The sequence below is a fragment of the Sinocyclocheilus grahami genome, unplaced genomic scaffold (genome assembly GCF_001515645.1).
Source record: "Sinocyclocheilus grahami isolate Dianchi unplaced genomic scaffold, SAMN03320097.WGS_v1.1 scaffold352.1, whole genome shotgun sequence".
Taxonomy (NCBI): Eukaryota; Metazoa; Chordata; class Actinopteri; order Cypriniformes; family Cyprinidae; genus Sinocyclocheilus; species Sinocyclocheilus grahami.
The window spans coordinates 645,155-659,985 of record NW_015505531.1 but is presented as its reverse complement, the minus strand read 5'-3'; the positions used below and the strand labels follow the sequence as shown (position 1 = coordinate 659,985).

The 14,831-nt window shown below is 38.1% G+C and overlaps 1 protein-coding gene and 1 pseudogene across 2 annotated transcripts in view; one reads left to right on the top strand and one right to left on the bottom strand.

The window, feature by feature from the left end:
* Positions 1-814, bottom strand: part of trappc13 (trafficking protein particle complex subunit 13) — a 17,205-nt gene extending 16,391 nt beyond the window's left edge. For both annotated transcript variants that reach the window (XM_016229446.1, XM_016229447.1), the window contains exon 1: positions 696-814. In XM_016229446.1, coding sequence (XP_016084932.1) covers positions 696-777 — 82 coding nt within the window. In that variant the 5' untranslated portion in view covers positions 778-814. The remainder of the gene's footprint in view (positions 1-695) is intronic.
* Positions 815-4,236: 3,422 nt separating this feature from the next.
* Positions 4,237-12,997, top strand: LOC107548668 (pumilio homolog 3-like; annotated as a pseudogene).
* The last annotated feature ends 1,834 nt before the right edge of the window (positions 12,998-14,831 follow it).

Sequence of the window (14,831 nt, the reverse complement as noted above, 5' to 3'; positions counted from 1 at the left end):
AATATTTCCACATAGTGAGGTAGATATGTGGGGGCGTGTTAGAACGAGCCGTTTTAGGGGGGCGTGGCAGAGTCTTAACTTTGATAAAGAATATCTCTTTGGTTTTGAGACTTTAGTCTTTGTAACTTCAGGGATCTTATCTATGCACAATCAGCTTGTAACACTCCAAAGAGAAAGGAACACTTGAAATCGCATCAGATGACCCCTTTAAAACATTTATAACAACTGAAATGTTCAGTTCCAGTAAATGGTTAATTTCGTAGCGAAGGGGGAGGGTCTATCAGACTCCGGTTATGAATGGCAAAATAACCTTATATAATTCATACACTATAATATTGAGTGCAGTGTGTGTCATGAGGGAGACCGAGATCTGTCTGATGATCCAAAACAGCACCTGTCATTTGTTTACTACATGACAACGATCAAAAAACTACTAGGCACACATAACTGACTCTGAAAGACAGAGAACAATAGTAAACATGTACTGTGCCTCAAACTTAACGAGCTGCAGCAGGTTTAAGAAATAGTCCATTCTGTACTCCGCAGAACTGATTAGCATTAGCAGCTAGTAGGGATGAGCACCGATACAGCGGGCACTGCAGCGATATTCATGAATGAAGGTACACTCGCGACATCGTTCAGACATTCAGCTGCCCTTTCGGTTCTCTAGTAAGAAAGGTAAACACTCGCAGTACCTTTTAGTGCGAGCAGATGCTCTTGTTTTGCCTGGTTGACCTCCATCTTGTCTGCTGCACTGGCCTGACCTTTGACCTGCATATCAGCTGCTCACGGCGAGTAGAGAGGGACAAACCGCGTTCCAGTCAGTGAACAAGCACATCCCAGACTGGCTGTGATAAATGCACATACGTGCAGCTGGACACCACAAAAAAAATCTTCTATTAAGAATTTATTGTGATTATTTTTATAGAATTAATTTGGCCTCTATCAAACATGGCTTCATTCAGTGGAGGAAAAAAAAAAGGCTTTGAAAAACAAAAAGTTCAAATCAGTTTATGTAAAGAAGCAGCTAGCGGGGTCTTTTCCAGTGAGACCTGGGCCCTACTGACAGACCCCCTTCATTAAACATGACTTGGCTACGAAATATAAATAAATAAATAAACTGCATGTTTTGGTAGCAAACATGGGAACCTAGTGTTCATCATGTGCTAATCAGGATAAGTGCCCACACTTTATGCACTAATAATAGCTCAGCTTCCTTGGAGGCAGTTTGAAGAGGTCTCACTCAAGCACTGATGAGCTCCTCAGTGAGACCTTACCAACACCTGATATCCTTTCTGCCAAATAACTGTGCCTGCATACATAGGACTCACATTATACTGTTTTTTTGTGGATGGTTTAAATGGTGCACGTGTTTAAGCCCACTTCAGAATGTTCATGTTTGCAATTTTAAGATCAGAATCAGAATCAGAATGAGCTTCATTGCCAGGTATGTTTACACATATACGAGGAATTTGTTTTAGTGACAGAAGCTCCACAGTGTAACAGAATGACAGTGACAAGACAAGACACAGATAATAAAAAGAATAATATAAAAATAGACAATTCCTCAGCTGGGGAAGGAAGTACAACCTCTGCTGGGCCCTTTTCACAATTGAGTCAATGTGAGTGTCCCACTTCAGGTCCTGCGAGATTGTGGTGCCCAGGAACCTGAATGACTCCACTGCAGTCACAGTGCTGTCCATGATGGTGAGTGGGGGGGGTGCAGAGGGGTTTCTCCTGAAGTCCACGGTCATCTCCACAGTTTTTAGCGTGTTGAGCGCCAGGTTGTTGCGACTGCACCAGACAGCCAGCTGCTCGACCTCCTGTCTGTAAGCAGACTCGTCACCGTCCTGAATGAGGCCGATGAGTGTGGTGTCGTCTGCAAACTTCAGGAGCTTGACAGAGGGGTCTTTAGAGGTGCAGTCGTTGGTGTACAGGGAGAAGAGCAGTGGAGAGAGAACACAACCCTGAGGAGCTCCAGTGCTGATCGTACGGGTGCTGGATGTGTATTTTCCCAGCCTCACTAGCTGCTGTCTGTCTGTCAGGAAGCTGGTGATCCACTGACAGACGGAGGTGGACACGGACGGAGAGCTGAGTTAGTTTGGGCAGGAGGAGGTTTGGGATGATAGAGTTAAAAGCCGAGGGATGATAGTGTTAAAATTAGTGTTAAAATGTTGTCATACCACTTAATTGTATGACAAAATGTATAGGATAAGAGATTTAGATGATTAATCTTTGATTTCATCTTTGGAAGAGCAGAAAGCAGGTGACAAAGAGATGATAAAACATCAGTACAAATTCAACAATTATTATTATACAAAAGCAAAGACAGCAGAAAAAATTTCTGCTTCACAACATGGTCTTTAAGTCCTTGAGACGGAGACATTCCCTTATCTCTGACTAACCTCTGAAGAAGATACGGCACACAACATAAGATTCAGTACAGTGTAGAATGAATATTAAGAACTGAGTAAACACATAGAGAGAAAGATAAACCTGCACATGAAGTAATGTGTTTACTCTCTTGAAGCCACACACATACAGTTGCTACTAAGAAACAACCCTTAAACAAACTTCTCAGATCCCTAAGATAGCATGTAAAACTTAGATTTGGGTGGGATTCAAAGGGTCACTTCCCCTTTAATTGAATCAGAATCACAAAAGAAGATATTATTAATCCAAAAAGAGAAAAACCTGAAAACTTCTGTTGTTACTCCTGAGTTTTCTGAGCACTGTTTCATCTCTGTTTTCTCTTATCTGCTCTTTTGATGCTGCTCTAAAATCCTGAATTTCTTTGTCTGTATTGCTCTTCACTTTCTGCATCCCTTCAATAGTGTAAAATCCTCCATTCTCTCTCATCATCTCATCTATAGTGTTCATCAGACTCTCTATCTGAACTCTGTTGCTCCACACTGCCTCTGATTCCAGCGCTTATTATCAATGACATGACTTGTCCACCAGCTCCTGTAAGCCTGAGTTTTCTCTCACAAACACTTCAATAGTTCAGCCATCATGAAGATCATCACCACGAGTGAAGAGAACAACGGCATACTTCAGAGCACCTTCTCCAAATGTTTCTGTGATTTTCTCCATTTCATCACAGCTGTATCTCCCAACTCTGAGTATAATTAAGAAGACACGAGGACCTGGAGCCCCTTTTTTTAGAAGATCTCACCAGCACTGAATATCTCAGCTCCTTCTAGCAACATGTGTCCAAAAATCCAAGTGTGTTAAAATATTTGATGTTGCTGTTGCAAAATCACATTGAGCCTGGTTTTGTCTGAAATGCTTGAGGATCACACAATATAGTATTTCCTGTACAGCTTTTTCCAGCTCCTGCACTCTCAGAAAAAAAAGGTACAAAAGCTGTCACTGGGGCGGCACCTTTTCAAAAGGCACACCTTTGTATCTAAAGAGTCCATATATGTACCTTAAAGGTACATATTAGTACCTAAAGTGTACATATTAGTAACTAAAAGGTACAAAAGTGTACCTTTTGAAAAAGTATCGCCCCAGTGACAGCTTTTGTACCTTTTTTTCTGAGAGTGTGTTTTGCCAAGAGAAACTATTTGTATAGTGTAAAAAACAAACAAAAAAGCATTTGTATTATAATATTATCACTTTTTTTTATTTTACAGTACAGTTGTAATTTACATGTCAGGAGTCATCTGTATTCATTGAATTCTGTTGATAAAAGGAAGACTGCTTAAGTCCGTTATTGATCTTGATCTCATGAAATAACACGGATTTGTCTATATTTGATTTTTATTTATTTATTATAATTTAACATATGTAGTACTTTATCTGTTTACTTGCATGTCATGTGACCATTAAACAACATCAGAGAAACATGTGAATGAGTTAATTTATTGAAATAATTTAATTTAAAATTTGCTTCAAGTAAATATTTAACATCAAAGGGATTTGGCTGACAAAAAAAGTGCATTCACCATTATATGGAATGAACTAATACAACATCTATGAATACGAGACCATTGGCTAATGTCTGTAGCCTAATTACAGACAGTAATTATTATTCTATTTTAAAATGAATAAAATTATTATTTTTTTCACTTGAAGTCAACATCCTTTTCTTTGAGTTGCAATTCCATCTTAGTACTTTTTTTTTTAAACGAAAAAATCCAAATCACAACAAAATAGTTTTGTATGAATACAATCATAAAATAAAAGGACAATACTCTCCTCTTTACAGAAAACATACTTCAAGTCACTTGCGTTCAGCTACGACAGACTGTCGCAAACGAGCTCTCAGAGTTCCTTACGACACCTGCGTGGACTTCAGATGCCGTAAAGTGATTTGTCTCTACGCCACATGGGTGAGTGTGGAAGCGTGTTTCATCGGCTTGTTGAACAACGAAATGCTCCAATATTGTATATGTGTAACATTTATTAGACTACATGCCTGTCAGCAATTTAAAGCTACGCTATAAACCACTATAATTGCCATTACTTGGTCTTCGCGAGGTGTTATTCGGACACAAGATCTGCTCGCCACGGTTCTCCGATGAAAGCACATGTTTAACTTTTCAGCTTCTAGAGATACAGTATACATTTGTTAAATCGGTCATCTAACAAAGTTAATTAATTAACCATTTGCAGTTCAGTATGGAGGCCAGACCAAGAAAGAAGTCGTTTACGCCTAACGTTAGAGACGCGAAGAAACCATCGTTCAAGCCAAAGGGTAACTTCTTTTCATTCTTGTTTTTAATATTGTGCAGTGAGGTCTCTGACTTGACCTCATTTTCAGGGTTGTGTTTGTGATGGTAAAGGATCCACTATCCAGCAGGGCTGTATTGACCAAATCTCTGTCCACTGATATATGGCTACAGTGCATTAATAATATCTGTGTGGCTTTATTAGGTAAACCAGGAGGAAAACCTCAGGGCAAGCGGCCATTCAAACCTCACAGCACAGACAAAGGAAAGACTTTTAAAAAATCAGGTGGAGATGGAGGACCACGGAAATTCAACAGAAAACCAGCAGATGGAAAGTTCGCAAAGAAGAGAAAACACCCAGGAGGCAAAGAGGACGGAGGTACAAATATCACAATAATGTCTCCTGAATTGCCCCGTTTGGCAGTGGTTTTAATACTGTTTTGTGGTTTTTCAGGTATTGATTAATCAATAGCATTTTCTTTGACAGGCTCTGAAGGGAAGAAACCTAAATGGGGTGAATTCAAACAAAAAAAGAAAGAGTTGAAGCAGAATCGCCAGCAGAATGAGAAAAAGGAGAGTTACCAGATTGTCAGCAGAGCAAAGCAAGTGTGGGAAATTGTAAGACGGTAAGCGTTTGTTTATTGCATGTGAGAATTTTGTATAGTGATCGACCGATATTGACATTTTATAACCGATACCAATTATTTGCATGTTTATGTGCCCGATAACCGATATGCAGAACCGATATTTAATTACTGTTATAAAGTAAATAAATGACTGAGTGAAGTAAGAACATACTTTACTTTGGTTTTTCCTCCTTTCAGTCATCGTAAAAAAAGTGTTGAAAATTAGCAGTCTTTCATGTTAAATTCAATTTTGTTTTTAACCATCATAAACAAATGTCATTTCCATCTCATTTCAAATTACAGTTTATTCTGTGGTGGGAATGAATAATAATCCTAAATACGTTCAATAAATAGTTATACACATTTAGCATCATTTGATAAAGAATTACAGCTTGATGGGGAAATAATGCAGAATAGAAATATTGTTAATAAGTTACCAAGTTAGAAATGTTTGTTTTCTTAACACATCCCATGACTCATTTCATCTGAAGCTTTTCCACTGACACTGTCCATTAATGCAGTCTTCTTGGTAGCCACGTTTTTACAGTAAATATTGAAATGGTTTGTGTATGGCACTTTGTGTAAAATATATCGTTTTTTTATTTTTCAAAAGTGTTAATAAACAAATGCATAAAACAAGACACTTTTAATGACAAAAAGAAGTTACAATAATTTAGTTTGAATAAATATCAAAGCAAAAGATGCCATCGCTTCTAACAAATAAACAAATAATTCTAAAACAAATATCATACACACTAAAAAATGCTGGGTAAAAATGGGACAAACCCAGCTATTGGGTTGTTTTGACCCAGCGGCAACCCAACTGGGTCAAACCAACCCAACCGCTGGGTCAAACCAACCCAACCGCTGGGTCAAACCAACCCAACCGCTGGGTCAAACCAACCCAACCCCTGGGTCAAAACAACCCAACCACTGGGTTTGTCCCTTTTTAACCAAGCGCTGGGTTATATTTAACCCAGCATTTTTTAGTGTAGGACAGAAAAAAGTGCAAAGTTTGCAGTAACACTCACACAGTGTGTTTTGTGGAAATACAGGAAAGACTGTGACAAGCAAAAAAGGGCCAAACTGATGAAAGAGCTACAGAATCTTGTTAAGGGCAAAATTAAAACGGTAAGTGAAGATTCTTTATTATGCTGAGTATTCACTGTTTGAAGTGATCTTATAGTATTTTACTGTAAAACACTGTTGTGCTTGTCTTTTCTTCACTAGATTGCATTTGCTCATGATTCCACACGAGTGCTGCAGTGTTTTATTCAGTTTGGCAATGATCAGCAGAGACTGGAGGTCTTCGATGAGCTCAAAGGTTGGTCTTCTCATCAGGGCAATGAAACTGAAGTTATGTGAAGTGGTTGTCTCTCATCATCTTTCTCACCTGGATGTTTGTCTTTCTAGAGCACATAGTGGAGTTGAGTAAATCGAAATATGCTAGAAACATTGTGAAAAAGTTTCTAATGTATGGGTAAGTCACTTCCATATTTCAGCTAATTATAATGCAGTTATTCTGAAAAACATGGATTGAATCACGTTCTTTGCAGTGTTTGACTTCAGGCTTGATTCAGAATGATGAACATGTTTTTATGATCCAAAAACACTGATTTGTCCTGTAGGAGTAAACCGCAGGTGGGGGCAGTGATGTCGGCTTTTAAGGGGAACGTCAGGCAGATGCTCAGGCACTCCGAGGCGTCTTCAGTAGTCGAGTACGCTTACAACGACAAGGCCGTCCTGTCCCAGAGACTCATGCTCACCGAGGAGCTCTACGGAAACGCATTCCAAGTCTGCAAGGTACTCGAGCTCTGAGCTGCTGGACTCTTGGAAACTCTGTTTCTGAAGTACATGGAAAGATCAGTGTGTTTGGTGTCCGCCGTGATGGTGAGAGCATTTTCTGTTTTTCAGTCCTCAGTTTGTCCAACGCTAGAGAAGGTTTTGGAAGCAAATCCAGAGAAATTAGAGGGCATCATAGATGAAATGAAGCAGATCCTCACACCAATGGCTCAGAAGTGAGTAACTTTTAAAGCCGGTATGACCGAAATCTTATACCACAATGAGGAATTTTTAGGGCTGTCTACAGTAATTCATCTTTCAATTTCTTTTCATAAGTGTCCTCTGTTTACTGGAGAATTTATTTAGAGGATTTTTCATCGAGTGTAAGTTGTAAACATCACAACAATAGTTATTTTTGTAGGAAATCCTGCTGAAAAGGGGTTTGTGTTAAAAATGTAAATGTTACAGATCTGTTAATCCAGTGGTTAATGTAATGAATTAATTACAAATGAACAAAATGTATTTTATCTTTTTATGTAACTTTATGTAGCTTCACGTTATGTAACACCTGAATAAAAAACAAAAATTGTCATTAACTGAAATAAAGCTGAAATAAAATAAAGTATATCATAAATACAAATTATGAATAACAAATGTTTCTTTGGAAGCCAACTGAAATAAAGTACTAAAATGACTAAAATAAATAAATGTAAAGTTGAATAGAAATATATATATATATAAAAAAAAAAAGTAATTGACAAGCACATTACTAAAATTTAAACTGAAATTAAAAAGAAAAGCTAAAGTAAAAAAAAGCAATAAGATCAAATTAGAAATAATAATAAACACTCTGAAACGATATAATTAATAACATTAATAAAATAACTCTGGTCGCTCAACTCTGTACCAGCTGACAGTTTTGTTTTAACCGTCTCGCAGTATATACCGTCCTGCCGCCCATCTGTACCTGTATGTGATGATACAGTCTCTTAGTACTTCATTTCTGAGTGCATTAATGCGTTTCGCTCCCTCTACAGGGAGGCCGTCATCAAACATTCGTTGGTGCACAAAGTTTTTCTGGACTTCTTTGAGCACGCTCCAGCCAAGCAGAGAACGGTGAGTGCTGTGACCAGCGACGACAGCGCTCTGATTACTGCCGCTTGCTGTCTATGCTAATCATGCTAGCAACATGCTAGTAACTTGTTAATCATGCTAGAAACATGCTAGCAACATGCTAATCATGTTACAAACATGCTAGCAATATGCTAGTAGCATGTTAATCACATTAGAAACAGGCTAGCAACATGCTAGTTACTTGCTAGTGATGTTAGCAAACATGTTAATCATTTGCTAATCTTGCTAGTGACATGCAAGTCACTTGTTAATCATGCTAGAAACATGCTAACGACATGCTAGTAACTTGCTAATTATGTTAGCGACATGCTAGACACTTGAGAAACATGCTAGCAACATGCTAATCATGTTACAAACATGCTAGCGATATGCTAGTAGCATGTTAATAATGTTAGCGATATGCTAGTAGCATGTTAACCATGCTATCAACATGATAGTTACTTGTTAATCATGCTAGAAACATGCTAGCAACATGCTAAGCATGTTACAAACATGCTAGCGATATGCTAGTAGCATGTTAATAATGCTAGCGATATGCTAGTAGCATGTTAATAATGCTAGCGATATGTTAGTAGCATGTTAATAATGCTAGCGATATGCTAGTAGCATGTTAACAATGTTAGAGATATGCTAGTAACTTGTTAACCATGCTATCGACATGATAGTTACTTGTTAATCATTCTAGTAGCATGTTAATCACGTTAGAAACAGGCTAACAACCTGTTAGCAACGTGCTAATCATGCTAGCAACATGCTAGTAACTTGTTAATCATGCTAGAAACATGCTAGCAACATGCTAATCATGTTACAAACATGCTAGCAATATGCTAGTAGCATGTTAATAATGTTAGCAATAACATGCTAGTAGCATGTTAATAATGCTGGCAACATGCTAGTAGCATGTTAATCACATTAGAAACAGGCTAGCAACATGCTAGTTACTTGCTAGTGATGTTAGCAAACATGTTAATCATTTGCTAATCTTGCTAGTGACATGCAAGTCACTTGTTAATCATGCTAGAAACATGCTAACGACATGCTAGTAACTTGCTAATTATGTTAGCGACATGCTAGTAACTTGCTAATTATGTTAGCGACATGCTAGACACTTGCTAATCATGCTAGCAACATGCTAATCATGTTAGAAACATTCTAGCAACATGCTAATAACTTGCTAATCATGGTACCGACATGCTAGTTACTTGTTAGTCATGTTAGCAACATGCTAATCATATGCTAATCTTGTTAGAAACATGCTAGCGACATGCTAGTAACTGGCTAATCATGCCAACAGTATACTAACAGGCTAATCATGCTAGAAACATGTTATCAACATCTAATCTATCTAAATTTTCCAAATTTACAACTGCTTTAAAGGTGCAATGTGTAATATTTACATCGATCTATTGACAGAAATGCAATATAATACACATAACTATGTTTTCAGAGGTGTATAAAGACCGTACTTAATGAACCGTTATGTTTTTATTACCTTAGATTGAGCACTTTCTATCTACACACACCGCGGGTCCCTTACATGGGAGTCGCCGCCATGTTTCTACAGTAGCCCTAAACGGACAAACTGCTCTACACGGCGCGTTTCCTCACTTTGTTGTTCTTGTGAATAAAACACTGACACAGTGATGAACAAGTACATTAATATTCACAATAACATTGATTTATTGAATAATTAAGTAAATACAATTCCTTAATTTACCTTTGTAAAGAAATCTCATTGCTCTCTGCTGTCTTTACCGACGACATCTTAGTCCTGTATGGGCCACCGTAGCTTGTCTAAAGGGAGGGGTGAGCGGGGGACTCAGCCGTTGGTTGCAATTCACAACCTCACCGCTAAGATTTACACACTGCACCTTTAAACTTTCAGCCTAGGCTTTCTCAAGCCAACCTAAAGTTTGTCTTGACAAATATTTTATCTATTTATTATTATTGTTTCTAATATTTGAGACATTTTTTTGTCTTATTTTGCTCTCAGGAAATGGTTAGTTCCTTATCTGAAGTAATCAGCAATAAGTATGGTAAAAAGGTGCTGCTTTACATGCTGAGCCCAAGAGACCCTGCCCATTTCTTACCCGAGATCATTCAGGTGCTCAAGAAAGGTGACGGCAATGCACACAGGTATGTCCTCTTTTCTATTGACATGTACTGCACTTGGGTCATAAGTGCCAACCGCAGCCCCACCGCGGTGTCAGATGGAAAATAAAGGATGAAGAAGTGCACTACTAAGTATTTTCTCCTACAGTAAGAAGGATGTCGCGATCAGGAGGACGGAGCTGCTGGAGGCCGTGTCTCCTCCTCTGCTGAAGTACCTGTGTGAGAACGCTCCGTCTATGGTCATGGATAAAGCCTGTAGCGTGGCTGTGAGGGACATCCTGGGCGCCGCCATCGGAGATCTCAGACCTGCCATGGAGGCTGTGGCGGCTCTGGCAGCCCAACCCCTCATACCGGGAGGAGAAGATGGCCAGGTAACTCATCTACAGGTGTCTCACACCTAATGCTGAAGATATCTGCAGTACTGTCAGTAATAGCAGTGTTAATGTGTTACTTTGGATCCACCATTCATTCATTCATTCAGTCGAGTTTATTTTGAAATAAGATTATCTTCATTTATTACACGGCTCTGTGGAATACTTGATTCTGATTGGTCAATCGCGCCATCCAGCGGTATGTTATTCCCAGATAACAACCGCCAAATTGCATAACACACCGCTCATCCGGGTACTACGAGTTATCTTGACCGGTACTACTAATGTTTAACGAGTCACTCCGCTTTCGTTGACTGTCAGGCGGCATCTTGTGACTGAAAACACTTAACCACCGCGTGTTACAATGGAAGACTTCAGCATTAATTTCAACATATATGGTAAAGACAAATCTTTTTAGCTGTGTAATAAGCGGGATAATGTACATCCAGCCGGTTGTTATCTCAGAATAAACCCCTTCAGGCTGATACAAGACCCCTCCGCTTCGTCCTGATCCCCCTGTCGGGGTTTATTCTGAGATAACAACCGGCTGGATGTACATCATCCCTTACTTAAAAAATGGTGTTATAAACTAACAATGAAAAATACTTTTAAAGCATTTGTTCATCTTAATTTCAAAATTTATGGTAAGACTTTAGGGGCCAGTTCTCATGCATTATTAGTACATATAAAGAACATATTAATGCATTATTCTGCATGACCATATTTTTGATATTTAATGGTCCAGAGTTAAACTAACAATAAACGGTTGTATTTGTATTATCTAGCAATAACAAAGATGAATAAACACTGAAGCAAATGTATTGCCCATTGTTAGGTAATGTTAGTTAATGCATTAACTAATGGGACTTTATTCGAAAGTTTTGCAATTATTATTTTTTTTTGTAGAAATATTTAAAGCATTATAGGGTTACAGGGTTTAAATATATATTTTTTAAGCTAATGGATTAATAATTGTGTTTCCTGTAGCTTCATATGGCAGAGCACCCCGCTGGTCATCTGGTGTTGAAATGGTTGATCGAGCAGGATGCTAAGATGAAGGAGGCAGAGAGAGAAGGCAAGTACAAAATGTCAAAGCTTGATGGGATTTTTGAGGATACTTTTGAATTTTCTTTTTCTATTCATAGAAGTCATTTTCTTTATGTAAACTAATAAAAACAAAGTGAGTCGTTTTCCAATGCGAACAAATGTTTTACTGGCCTGCCCTGCCTTATTTTATTCCCCAGAGCGTTTCTCCAGGATTCTTCTGGAGAAGGTGGGGTTGGAGAACCTCAAGACGTGGGCTTCAGTCAACCGTGGTGCCATCGTTCTTTGTTGGTAAGTTTATGACCTTCACAAATGAACGGATCTAAAAATAACAAAATACACTCCCTTTTATGCACTCTAGTAAGATAGAAAACTTGCTTTTGAATTGGTGGGTGTAAACATAGCACAGCAGCCATTGTTCTGTGAGCACTGGTTAAATACACTGAACACACACAGAAGAACATCTCTGTGCAGTCGTTCATGTTTAAAGCCCCCACTTTACAAAGCCTCCAAAAGCGCTTATCCTGTGACATCCCAAGCTCTCTATCGCAGCAAATTCGCTGCTTTTCCATCACGCTGTCTTTTAAAGCACGATTATTAGCTGGAGGGATTCCCTACAGTGAGCTTTAGGTTAAGCACATCTTCCACAGTCCTGCTTCATTATTCTCTGCTGTTATCTGTATGCTAATAAAGGACTAAACTCTGGCTCCCAGCCGCCATTGAAGCAAACAAGCCCTTGAGTTACATGCCGCAAAGGATTATGGGTTCTTTCCACTCCCCGTCTCAGCCTCAGTCTTTGTGCATGACCTCTTATAATCTCCCTAAGACTTTAAGCAGTGAGAGATTTGTTTCTTTATATTTTTTGCCTGGACTGTTTGTTTATTCTGATGTAATTTTTCCCACCAAATATATGAAAAATGGAACCCCCTGCTGTATGCAGAGACATGTTTAACGTTTGAGTGGATCTGTGCATTGGCTGATTGTATTTGATTGAAGTTTCAGCTGCTTGGTTTTCATTGTGTTTCCACAGCCTTCTCCAAAGTGCAGATGAAAGTGTTGCTGAAGAAGTGAAAGTTATGCTGAAATCCATCCTTCCTGAACTACAGAAGGTCCAGAACTCGAAAGGCGTTGAGGTTCTGCTTGAAAAACTGGCCTGATCTGCCAAATCAGTTTTGTTTTGTTAGTTCTTTTTCCTTTGGATTTTTAATTGAGAATTTATATGCTGATGTATGTAAATACAGAACACACACTCGCAGAAATACCTGAACCTGAGTTTTTATTTCTTTTTTATTATTTTTCTTTTTAATCTTATGAAACCAATCAAGAAGATGTCCAGGTTGTATTTCACCTCAAAATTCATTCAAGACATTTTCATGAAAATTAAGCAAATGATGCAGTAATGTGGACAGAAATGCTATTAATGCATGATTTTTTTTTTTGTACAATTAATATATGCTGATTTAAAAAACTGTCAAAGACAAGGTGATTTAGCAGAAAATGTGCTTAATTTTTATTAAATTACCAACATGCAATAAAATCATAACAGACATATGTTTCTTTATCAATTTTCTTTCTTTAGATTTTTGGGGTGAAATACAATCCGGAGATTTCTATGTGAGATTTGTTCATAAAGTGTTGCAGCAAATTTCAAGCAGATTCTGAATGACTTGTGAAGTTTATTTTAGGTCAGCTTGTATTTAAATAATAATAGAAATAATAAAATATATAAAAAAAATAAAAGGGTAGTTTCAACTCAAAGTAAAAATTATAGACATAAAATATAAAAAGGTAGCTTTGAATATGGAGGCATGCATGCTTGAAAATGAATTTTGTTGTCCTACTCTACTTCCATCTGTCCTTGGGACTTCAATCTTTCAAGGATTATCAATGCCTGCATGAACGTGCTTTTCAGAGTGAATTCAACTGTAGTTGTCTACGTTCTTAAGGATGTCACAATGGCCACCTTTTATTAAGTCAAGTTTGGGCAGGGTGTGTAATTGTCACATAACACCAAGCTATTGTAGTGAGGATGTCAGTTCTGAATTTCCTTTAAAGCACTGTAAAATGTTGCCAAATAGCCCTGCCATTACAGAAGTTAATCTTATAGGAAATCTTGCAATCTGTCCTGCTCAGTGCTTCCACTGGAAACCAGTTGATGTAAATCATAAATTGGCTTTTCTTGATTAAAACTTACACAAATGTCTATACAAAATTATATATAGATATAAAAAAAGCATTGAAGCTGAGCTTGTGCTCAGCCAGATGTTAAAACCTTCAACTGATTATTTCTAATGACATTGTAAAAAAAAAAAATTTTTTTTTTACTGTGCCATAATGTAATAGCAAACAAATGATCTCGTACAATTCAATTGTTGTGCCAAGGCAAGTATTTATTAATGGCATCCTTGTTAGAGCAGCCTAAATGCGTTGATTCGTAAAAAAAAAAAAAAGACTTTAGTTTATAGTACAAAAGTTCCTCAATATGCATGTATCCAGCAGCACAAAAGCAAACAGTGGCTAGTTTGTTTGAAGACAGTTACTTAATTGGTCTGGTTGGTTTGAATTTTTTGAAAAGATCAAGTCCATAATTTAAAAATCAGTCCGTTGGTGGAAAGAGTAGGTCAGCACATGGCAACCTAAAAACATTCTGAAAACTTCTTTGCAGCCCTTTTCACAAACCTCACTTTCCCACGATTCTTCAAAGAGGTGGTGTATTCATAGGCTTTCAGCTTTGAATAGTAGTCTGAGAATTGATTGAACAGGATGGAGATTGGCATGCCGTTGAGAATAATTCCAAATGAGATGCACGCAAATGCAAAAATCCTGCCCAGAGGAGTCTCTGGAAACATGTCGCCATAGCCCACAGTGGAGATGCTCACCTGTGGAGGAAATGCATGAGGAATACTTGAGTGCGCCAGTAAAATGACTAATGACCCACAATCTTCTGAGACTTATTTTAAGTCACAGATTCTGAAAATGCCAAAAAAGGTCCCTCTACAGATAATTAGTTAAGAAGAGCATTATGGGATTACACGGTTGGGAAGCGACACATTAACGACAGATGCAGTACTCCACTTGGACTTATC